General features: G+C 47.5%; 1 protein-coding gene across 1 annotated transcript in view; it reads left to right on the top strand.

The window, feature by feature from the left end:
- The window catches only part of Ppt1 (palmitoyl-protein thioesterase 1), a 28,163-nt gene that overhangs the window by 10,894 nt on the left and 5,804 nt on the right, over positions 1 to 11,465 (top strand). The window contains exons 2-5 of the mRNA XM_050161396.1: positions 2,729 to 2,838; positions 3,180 to 3,307; positions 5,096 to 5,166; positions 6,847 to 6,949. Coding sequence (XP_050017353.1) covers positions 2,729 to 2,838; positions 3,180 to 3,307; positions 5,096 to 5,166; positions 6,847 to 6,949 — 412 coding nt within the window. The remainder of the gene's footprint in view (positions 1 to 2,728; positions 2,839 to 3,179; positions 3,308 to 5,095; positions 5,167 to 6,846; positions 6,950 to 11,465) is intronic.

Genomic DNA, 11,465 nt, shown 5'->3' with positions numbered 1-11,465 from the left:
GATCGTTTTTTCTTGGTTTCCCAGGGTCTCATGTACATATTTACTTAATTCTTCGAACTTTTTGTTATTCTTCTCATCCATTTCTATAAGGGTGTTTATTACATATTTTTTAAGGGATTCTATTGCTTTCATAAAGTCAATTTTTTCCACTTCTTCTGTGTTAGGGTGTTCAAATCTTTCTGTTGTAAGATCTTTGGGATCTGGTGTTTTCATGTTGTTTTTCTGATTAATGGGTGATGTTCTGCCTTGGCGCCTGCCCATCTCCTCCTTTCAATGCTATCTAATTGGTCTTTTAAAATCAGATCAGGTTTCTCTGCTGGCCAGAGGCTTCTCTTACTAATTGCCCTCGCTCTGTTTCCTGGCTCCTGCTGGGGGCCAAGAACCCTCTCACCCCTAAGAAGGGTTTTCCGGAACCGGTCCCGGCTCCCCGTTTGCCAGGGCCCTCGCCAACCAAAGGCCTACCTCTTTGATTTAATTGTAGTGGGGCGATCTGCTCTCGGTGTTGCCGCTGGTCCCTGCTGCCTGCGACCTCTGCCGCTGCGCAGGTCCCCTCCAGTCTAGGCCGCCGCCGTCGTTTCCTGCCTGCACCTCCCAGCTCCGTCTGCCGGCGCGGGTGCCTCCCAGCTCCGTCTGCCGGCGCGGGCGCCTCCCCTGGTATGGACTTTTGAAACCCTCACCTGACACACTTCCTCCAACAAGGCCACACCTCCTAATCCTTCTAATCCTATCAAAGAGTTTCACAGCTTGACTAAGCATTCAAATATATGAGCCTGTGGGGCCTTTCTTATCCAACCCACCATAAGCAGCGAGCATTCTCAACAGTTGAACCCTCTCTCCAGCCTGCCCCCATTTCATAATTATATTATTCTCCTTGTTGAATTGTAAGAATGACTTGTGTAAGCCAGGCTTTGGTGACGCACGCCTTTAATCCCAGCACTCGGGAGGCAGAGACAGGCGGATCTCTGAGTTCGAGACCAGCCTGGTCTACAGAGCTAGTTCCAGGACAGGCTCCAAAGCCACAGAGAAACCCTGTCTTGAAAAACCAAAAAAAGAAAAGAATGACTTGTGTATCTGGACACTGAACTCAGATACATGTTCCACAAGTATTTTCTCTCCTTCTGGAGTCTGACGTCTCAACTTTTGGCTTCTAACTTCTTACATTGTGGGTCAGAGACCCATGTGGGTTTACGTCATGAAATGCGGGGATCTCGAAAAGTGTGGCAACAGTATTCTGAACCCTCAATGAGCAAAATTTCATTCAATATCCAAGGATGAAATGAATCAAGTTATTTCTGGTCACGTTTGCCTCTCCCACTCCCCTGGGGCCTTGGTTCTGAACACAGAGCACGTGCACTTGGCATTGTACATGCCGACCTGCCGTGAACACCAACAAAATACCGCCTCAGACACTCTGCTTAGACTCCAGGCTGCTGGTGTCATGAACCCCAGTGCTCTACTGTGCACACGTCTTCTGCTCTTATAGTGGTTCTATTGCCAGAAACGAAGACTTAATATTTTCTTCAGTGTGTAAGTACCAAATCAGCTTATCTTTCTATCATATTGTGTTCCAATGATTAACTTTAAAATTGCTGTTGGAGAGGTCTGGAGAGATGGCTTAGTGGTTAAGAGAACTTCTGATCTTCAGCGGACTCCAGTTTGGTTCCCAGCACTCGCATGGTAGCTTACAGTTGCCTGCAACTCCGCTTTCAGGGCCTCTGACCTCCTCTTCTGGTCTCCACAAGCACCAGGCACACATGCGATGCACTTACATGCAAGCAAACCTCATTACCATCAGTTAAAATAAATAAAAATTTAAAAATTGCTGTTTGAGTTGCTGACTTGAGTTTCATCTAAAAGCAAAAAAAAAAAAATCAGTAAGTGAATTTTGTTTGGGGATTAGGACACACTTCCAACAGTTTCTGAAGCAAGCATGCTTCTGATATTTGTGCTATATATTTGTGTCAGCAGTTTCAGTATTAATGGTTATAAAATCAATATATTGGTTAACTATGAAAAACAGTGAGGATGCTCTGTGTCTTTCATTATCAACTATTCAGCCAGAGCTCAATTCCAGTTCGTTTAAGATAGAGTCTCTCTGAGTAGCTCTAGCTGTCCTGGAACTCACTGTTTAGACCATGCTGGTCTCCACTTCTGAGATCCACCTGCCTCTGTCTCTGAAGTGCTGGGATTAAAGGCGTGCACCACTACAGATAGGGTCTTACTATGTAGCTCTAGCTAGACTGGAACTCAGTATGTAGACCAGCCTGGCCTCAAACTTACAGAAATCTGACTGTTTTTGCCTCCTGAGTGCTGGGTTTAGAGCATGATCCACTATGCCCAGATTAAAATGTAATTCTCTATGGAAATATAACCAAGTACCTCTATTTTATAATTTTGTAAAATTAATTTCTCCTTTAATAAATAGTCAAATTTGTGCCAAAGAACTGTCTTATAATAAACTTCTTTATGATTTATTATCAGTAAATATTTGATTTGTACACATACTTCATGCACCCATATAGCCAAGGTCTCGTGAGCATTTCTACCTGAGAAGGGCGCCATGTGGGCACAGCTGGAGAAGCCTGCGGTAGACCATCATTTTCAGGTCTCTCCACTCTGTGCGCCGCCCTTTCATATCCTTGATTTTGTCCTTTGAGACATAAAATGTTTCTTGTTTCTTGAACAACGTTTTGATTCGCGGATTTCCGTCACCATTTTCCTTGGCCAGGAGACAGCTGCTGCAACCCCTTAAGCATGGGTGCCATTAAGAAGCTGGTTGAAAAGGAACTTCCTGGGATTTACGTCCTGTCTCTCGAGATTGGGAAGAACATGATGGAGGTAAGATGGCAGCTCGTTCCCTGGGAGGCTTGCTGCCGGGCTTGATAAAGTGTGCTATTTGAACACTTCACTTTGCATTTGTAGCAGCAAGCCATAGCCCCACTGGTTCAGTTTCATTTTGTTTGGGGATGGAGGGTTTTGCATGTAGCCTAGGCTGGACTGGAACATGATCTTCCTGCCTCATCCTCCCAGGTGCTTCCCTGCAGGGTTGTTCCTGGATGCTCAGCTGACCCTTGAACTCCAGTGGTCAGATGAGGGCATGGATCTGGGTCAGCCCCTGCCTTAGAGAAGATGCTGTCTGCATACCGTTCCTTCCTTTTACCTCCCTGCTCCTTTTTTAGGATGTGGAGAACAGTTTCTTCTTGAATGTCAATTCCCAAGTGAAGATAGTGTGCCAGATTCTGGAAAAGGATCCGAAGTTGCAGCAGGGGTACAATGCCATGGGCTTCTCCCAGGGAGGCCAGTTTCTGTAAGTACCCTCCTGTGCCGTGCCATTCCTGACAGGGAACTGATGTTTCTGCTCAGCTCAATTGGCTGCACTTATTTGGGGGTCCCCCTGTCTCACAGAAAGAAGTCAGTCTTAAATTGTCACTGTGTAAGCAGCTGTGTGGAACTTAGTTTCTCTTCTTTCTCTGTGTGTGCACATATGTGAGCATGTGTGTGGAGGTCAAAGGTCAATGTGCAGTGTGTTCCTCAATTACTCTCAACCTTACATTTTTAGAGAAAAAAATTGTTAAGGATTTTATTTTGGTAATAATTATGTGTGTGCGGGGTATGTGAACATGTGACTGCAGTGCCCTTAGTGGCCAGAAGGGGCATCCAATCACCTCCAGCTGGAGTTAGACATTATTGTGAGCCACCCAGTGTAGGTGGTGGGAGCTAAGCCTGGGTCCTTTGCAAGAGCAGCAAGCGCTCCACCACTGAGCCATCTCTCCAATCCTCTATTTTTTTTTTAAACAAAGGAAAACTTTAAATTGTAATGATTTATTACAAAGCACTTGCAAAAACATGAACCCAAATTACAGAGAAATCCTTTCCAAGATCATTAAACATGGACCACACAAAGCAAACATTTGGAACTTGTGATTGAGTATATTAAAAATAAAAATTTTCTGCATAGCAGGAAATAAAAAAAAACAACAAAAATTAAAAAAATTTAAAAGCACTGGAAACAAGTTAACCACAAGTAAGAGGACAAATACAAAATGTAAATGGACCTTCCATGGATAGCTTCCCCTAATCCAGTGTGCAGACCCTGCTAGGTTCCAAACTCACCATCCCTTCTAGCCCCGAGCCCCAAACACCCCTCTGCATGCATATAGACTTCATGCCCCTTCTTCTGAATTACCAGGTAAAGTGCCAAATTTGGCAGAATTCAATTTGCCTTATTTTCCAATCTATAATAAGATAATAAGCAGGCAAAATGACAACCACGTTTCCATTTTGAGTTTTTGACTGTAAGCCCCAGAAGGCCAGAGTCCCTGCAGTTCTGTGCGGTTTTGCAAGCATGTTTAACTTTGATGAGGTCTCAGATGGCTCCTTCGGTTCCTCTCTCAGATGCCCCATTTCTAGTCCTCAAATCCTTTGTTAAAAACCAACAGACTCTATTGGGAGTCCCACGTTCCCACCAGTGGAGGCCTGAGCTTGCTTGGACCAATCCTCTGTTTTAACTCAAAAATGTCAAAACTACATTTACTTTGTGTGGGTGTGCCTGTGTTTGTGTATGTGTATGCGCACAGCTGCCCACAAATGTATGCATGCCTTGGTGCCGTGTGCGTAGGTCAACAGACAACTCTAAGGAATGTATTCTCCCCTTCCAACACGTGGGGCCCGGGAACCAAGTCTGGTCATTAGGCATGGTTAGTGAGTGTTTAACCCGTCTCCCTGGACAACATTGCTGCTGCTGCTGTTGTTGTTGTTGGGGTCTCTCTGTGAACCTGGAGCTCAGGAGTGAGCTAGCCTGGCTGATTGACAAGCCTCAGGGACCCTTTGTCTCTACCTCCCCAGTGCTGATATTCCCGGAACTGCTGTACCAGGCATGCAGTCCAGACGCAGGTCCTTATGGCTTCACTGAGCCATCTTCTCAGCCCCTCTTGCTGTGTTTTCTGTGAAGTAAGATTTATATACAGCCAGGAGGAAAACCCGGGACCTCTATGGTTTGGGGACCCATGGTGTAGTAAATAGCTTAATCTGTAAAGGGACTGTTGCTAATTCCAGTCTGACCATCAGAGCTGACAGCCACCTTTGACTTCGGCAGGAGGGCAGTGGCCCAGAGATGCCCGTCGCCTCCCATGATCAACCTGATCTCAGTTGGGGGACAACATCAAGGTAATGTTCCCCCCTTGTCCCCATGGTTCTTCTCCTCTTTTCAAACCTGTATTTGGCTGATGTTTTGTGTTTCTTTTTTCTTTCAGTTTTTCCCTTCCTTCTTGTCTGTCTCTCTTTCTTTTCCCTCCTCTTCCTCCCCCTTCTTTTTAGATAAGGTCTTGTTTGGTAGCCTAGGCTACGCTTAAACTCTTAGCAGTTCTTCTTCAGCCGCCTGGGTGATGAGATCATAGGCAGGCAATACCACACCGTGTGTGTGTGTGTGTGTGTGTGTGTGTGTGTGTGTGTGTGTGAGAGAGAGAGAGAGAGAGAGAGAGAAAGAGAGAGAGAGAGAGAGAGAGAGAGAGAGAGAGAGAGAGAGAGAGCAGCTGAGTCCATTTAGTGCTGCTCAGCTCATATGTGTATGATCACTTGGACTGGGTGACCCGCCAGGGACTCATCCTGAAGACTGCTTCTCCTTCCCTCTGCCATCCTTAACTGCTTCTGGTTCTTCCTCTAGGGGTGGGGCCCTGTGTGGTTTCTCCCACCTGTGCTGGCACGTCAACTAGTGTTGTCATTACGCAAGTCTTGTGTAGGTGACCATATTGCTGAGATTCCATGGGTGTAACATCCCTGTCATATACAGATGACACTCTAAACAGCAGCCGTGCTGGCCCTCTGGCCCTTACGCTCTCTCTGCCCCCTTCTTCCCTGTGCCCTGGATGTGTAGGGCTGGAGATGTGTCCGTTGCAGTTGGGCACCTCGCAATCAATTGTTCTCTGCATTTTGACCAATAGAAATGGAGATTGCTACAGAAAGAAGTCCCTGTGATGAAGGGTGAGCGCTGCCCTTACCAAGAGAAGCAGATGCTAAAGTCTCATCTCCAGAACAGGGCCTGGGCATGCAGAGATGGCCTAGATCTAGGCGCAAACGTGTGTGTGCCCGTGTGTGTGTGTGTGCATGTGTGTGTGCATGTATGTGTGCATGTGTGTGTGTGTTCACATGTAAGGCAAGAACTCTACCTCAGGGCTGTACCCCAGCATACATTTGGCCTTCTGAATCCATGCATGAGTTCCCTGTCTGTTGATGCAAAGATCCACGGATGAGAACTCTTCTGGGAAAGGCCATGGTGGTTGTGTGTGCCTAGAATCCCAGCATTTAGGGAGTGGGGGCAGGAGAATCATCCTCAGAGAGCTTGAGTTCAGCCTGGGCTCTATTAGACTCTGCCTGTCTTCAGAGAGAGGGACAGGAGTGGGGAGGGAGGATATGGGAACTATCGCATCTGCACTGAACACGTAGAGACTTTGCTCACTCCCCAAACAATACGGTGTAATGACAATCCAGGAAGTGCTTACACCGTCTTAGGTGTCAGAAGTAATCTACACAGGGATTTAAAGGAAGGGGAGGTGCATGGATGAAAGTATGACCTGGGAGGGGGGTGGGGACAGGGAGTCAGGTGATTCCCAAGAAAGAGGATGAGGCAGTCATGTGCCACATGTGGGTGGGGCTGAGGCAGAGGTCCCTGGGGGAGTGCCAAGAGGAAGTTGGTGGTGGTGTTAGTTCTCAGCACTTGGGCTTTTTTTTTGTAAACGAATTCAGATTCAAGCTCTTTGTCATTTTGTTTTTGTTTTCACGGTGCCTGGTACAGTGGGCTTTCAGTACATGATTACTGGAGTAATGCATGGTTATCTTTTACCTACACAGGTGTCTTTGGCTTCCCTCGATGCCCAGGAGAGAGTTCGCACATCTGTGACTTCATCAGGAAAACGATTAATGCTGGTGCTTACTCCAAAGTTGTCCAAGAACGGTGAGCGCGGCTAGCTGTCCAGTCCAGACTGGGGGAGTGCCTTGCTGGCATTCACACTCAGGGACCCTAGGAGTAATGCTAATGATGTCACAACTGCATAACTCTAGTCTCAGGGGATCTCGTGCCCTCTTACGGCCTCTGGGGGCACAGACATGCGTGCTGGTAAAACACCCACATACATAAAAATATAAATCTAAAAAAAAATGTTCTTAAAACATGAGACCTGATGTGATGACGCACGCCTTTAACCCAGCACTCGGGAGGCAGAGGCAGGCGGATCTCTGTGAGTTTGAGGCCAGCCTGGTCTACAAAGCCAGTTCCAGGCCAGTAAGAGTGACAGACACAGTGAGACTTTGTCTTAAAAAAGTAAAAATAATAGAAAAATAAAATAAAAGATAATAAAGGACTTAAAAGGGATAAAATTCACAGGGCCAAGAGAACAAGAGAGGAAATAAGAACCAGTCCAGGTTTTTGAGAGAGCGAACAGGAGGGTGTAAGGACCGTGGGGGAGCAGGAGGAAGACTGTAGGCTTTACCTCTGCAGAAGGCACACTGCCGTGGCCCGTGCTCAAGCCCCAGGAAGGCTTGGGAACTGGGAGTGTATAGTACATGTGTGAGGCCCAAACCAGGGCCTTTTCATTGAAAACCTAAGGCAGGAGCCGTCTGACTCCCCAGTTCTCTGACGTGCACATCCAGGGAACTACTCTTTCTCCACCGTAGCAGGAGAAGCAGAATCTACTCCCTGCAGCGTAACCGGGAGACCCAGACTCGGAGCTAACCTTGTTACCTACTACGAGGCAGGGTTTGCGGGGTCTCTCCCTGGAGGAAATGACTAACAAAGGCTCCTCCTAACTACTGGGTGCTGATGTCTCCAGATCATGAGCTCCAGCTGAGCTCTGCCCGCAGAGGAAGGGCTTCCAGTCAGCCTCCCTCTCCTCCCCATGGTAGGAGTTGGTCATAGAGGAGCACCTTGTGAGGTAGGCAGTCTACCACTGAGCCACATTCCTGGTCAGAAAAAAGAAATGCCAAAATTGTCTTCAGAGAGAGGAAGATGCTATTGCATCTGTTCCTCCAAGACAGATCACAAATAAAAGCAACCATCAGAATGAACACTTTCAGAAACTGAAAATATCACAACCAATTTTTTTTAATTGTTAGTTATGTGGGAATCTAAAGTTGGGGAATCTTCTAGAAGTTAAAACAAAGATTCAAAGAGGTTGTGGTGGCTTGAATGAAAATGGCTCCCATAGACTCATATTTGCATAAGTAGTCCCCCCTTGGTAAATTGTTTGGGAAGGGTTAGGAGATTGGCCTTGTTAGAGTAAGTGTGGCCTTATTACAGGAAGTATGTCATTGGGGGTGGGCTTTGAGGTTTCAAAAAGCCCACACCAGGCCCAGTGTCTCTCTCTCTGCTCCTGTGAATCAGGACACCGAGCTCTCAGCTACTGCTCCCACTCCATCCCCATCTTCCCACCATGGTGATAACGGACTGATCCTCTGAAACTGTAAGCCAACCCCCAGTTAAATGCTTTCCTTTACAAGAGTTGCCTTGGTCATGGTGTCTCTTCACAGCACTAGTACCGTAACTAAAACAAAGGTAGGAAAGAGAACAGAGAGAAGCAGTTAGAATGTCTGGTGTGACTAACGGAACTTTCCAAGCAGAGGAAGGGTGAATTGGAATTAAAGAAGTAATACAAGAAAATGTCCAAGCCGTTACATGCATGAGCTTCCATACTAAACAGGCTTGCTAAACACCCGGTCAAGAGCAGAAGGAAAACAAAGCCACCCTGCAGCGCTTTCCTGTGAAACTCACAGCACCAGGCATAGAGAACAGATCCCAACCAGAATGCAGCTGAAGAGTTCAATCCTGGGGCAGCATACCCAGAAGGCAGTGGTGCGGAGCTTGTCTGCTCGAGTCCTGTGTGCCTGTACCGAGGAGCAACCCAGTAAGAGGGGAAATGAAGTAAAATAAAGGGAAAGGAGATGGCTTCTCAGGTTCTCCTCTGGGGGTCGCTGGAGAGCCCTCATTCTGTCAACAGCTGGCAGTGTGGCCCTGGGCACTCTGAACCTCTGCTGTGAGATCAGTAGCGTGCACTCATAAAGAGGCATTTTTAGGGATAAGCAAGCTGAGTATAAGCTATTCAGTGCAGCCTGCGTTCCCACTGCAGAAAGGTTTGGGCCGTTGTCGTGGTTGGGCTATATTTAAAACATTCCGCTTTCTGTTTCCTTTGCTAGTGTCATTTTGTTTTCTCTTTTAGTTGCAGCTGTGAAGTCTTTGATTCATGATGTCATCAAATACTGAGTTACTATTTGCCAGACCTGGTCATAGGCTCCATAGACACCATGGAAGAGAAGCTAGTTGGGTGCCTTGGTCTCGTGCTTAGTTGGGGAGAGGGAACAGGCACATCAGATGGGATCTGCAGGCGAGAAGGTGGCTCCTCCACTGTACCTCTAATCTGGGTGTGAAGGAGGAGATGAAAGGAGCCTGGGAGAAGCCAAGCAAAGAACGGCCGGCACAAAGGCAGGGACAAGTCGGGCTTGTTCTGGGTCAGGATGACTAGAGATCTGTGGGAAGATTGAGTAAACAAGCCGGGGCTGTACCGTGTAAGAACTCAGCCCAGGAGGGAATTGGGACTCCGGGACGGCGTGCGGAGCTGTGGAGGTTTGAAATTGAAGACTCTACCGCTGTGTGGAAAGAGGATTCTGAGAGGGCTAGAAAACCAAGAGACGAGCGCATTAGGGCCTGTCGCAATAGTCTAGCTGAGAGACAGTGGTGGCTGAGACACTAAGGTGGTGACAACTAGACAGAAGGAAAGGTGGCTTGAGGAGTGTTTTGTGTCACTAGCTGAGCAACATAGGCCAGCTCTTACGGCACAGTCTACCCAGGCTGTGCGCTCTGAGCTCTCAAGAGCTCGGATTGTTTGCCTTTTCTTTTTAAACTATGTTTATATAAGCAAAGCCTCATTCGCACAGATGGCCAGTGGGAGACATACAACATGCAAGCAGAACATACAACATGGTGGGGGGCGGAGGGAAGAGCGCGAAAGGAACGTTTCTTCCTGCTGCCTCACCGTCAGGTTTCCTCTCACGTGAGAGAGGATTCTGATGACCAGAAAGAAGCCAACTCAGGCCACAGTAAACTTAAAAGGACTTTCCTGGGGGCTGAGAGACGGCTGAGCGGATAGCATGCTTGCTGTGCAAATGTGAGGGCCTGGGTGCACACTGCCAGCAGCTACACGCAAAGCTGGGTACGATAGCATGCGTCTGCAACCCCCATACTGTGAGACAGGTGGACCCCTGGGGACTTACCTGTCAGAGCTGTAAACTTCAGGTTTAGTGAGAGCCCTGACTCAAAGAATATGGTGCAAAGAGAGAGGAGGACACCCGCTGTCACCGCACAAGAACAGGGGTCATCCCCATACCTTCCCATATGAACATATATGTATACTCACACATACAAACTAGAATAGATTAATGGAATTTTGGTTTCCAGCACCTCAATGGAATGTCCCTGGAATCTTCCTTTTAGCTGTCTCCTTTTGACAGCAGACCCATCATGGCGATGGTTGCCCTCACTCCACCCTTAGCCACTGGCCTCCTGGAAGTCAGGCCACCAGGAAGCTGGCTTGACTGGGTCCAAAGACCTTCCTCATCATCTCTTCCCACTGTGCTGGTGAGCCAGGATCGGTCACCTCGAAAAGATGTCCCCCTACATTTGAATCTGTGCCCCACCCAGTGTTCTCACTCTGCGGCCTCCCTTCTCCTCACACCCCTAATCCAGGCACAGCTTGTCTCACGTCCTGTGTGAACCCATCATTTAGCAGACCCTTAGGACAGAGCGTCTACTGTCTGTCAGGGCCTTCCGGCCCTGCAGGCAACAATAGCGAGCAGTGACACTCCAGCATGGCAGATCGGTACTGATGGCCCTACTTAATAAATTGTCCGTTGAACTTTTCTAATTATGTCTGCAGTGCTGGGGATCAAAGCCACTGCCAGTCAGACAAATACTGTTCTCTCTTAACAGTACCTTTAGCCCTGAAGTTTTATTTATTCGTATATTATTTTATGTGTCTGGGTGTTTTGCTTGTGTGTGTACATGTACCATGTATGTGGCTGGCTGCCCAGAGAGGCCAAAAGAAGGCATTGGATCCCTGGGAACTGGAGTTACAGACAGCTGTGAGCCACCATGTGGGTGGGGGGGGGGTGGAGACAAGCCCAGGTCCTCTGGAAAAGCAGCCAGTGCTCTTAACCACTGAGCCATTTCTTTAGCTCATATCTCTGAATTTTGAAGTATCAGTGAAATTAAACTTTTTAGAACTTCCAGATACATTTTTTTGAGATAGGGTCTCATGTTAGCCCAGGCTGGCCTCAAATTTACTACGTAGCTGAAGATAACCTTGAACTTCTGACCCCTACCTCCCAGGTGTTGGTATTTCAGGTGGGCCCCACACCTCTGGCTCCAAATACATTTATGAACAGATTAGAGAGTGTCGTTCTGATTCCTGATAGTTGCACCG

The sequence above is a fragment of the Alexandromys fortis genome, unplaced genomic scaffold (genome assembly GCF_014885135.2).
Source record: "Alexandromys fortis isolate MF-2015 unplaced genomic scaffold, M_Fortis_MF-2015_v1.1 scaffold_122, whole genome shotgun sequence".
NCBI classification, from domain to species: Eukaryota; Metazoa; Chordata; class Mammalia; order Rodentia; family Cricetidae; genus Alexandromys; species Alexandromys fortis.
Note: the sequence above shows the minus strand (reverse complement) of the source record. Positions and strands in the feature narration are given on the sequence as shown.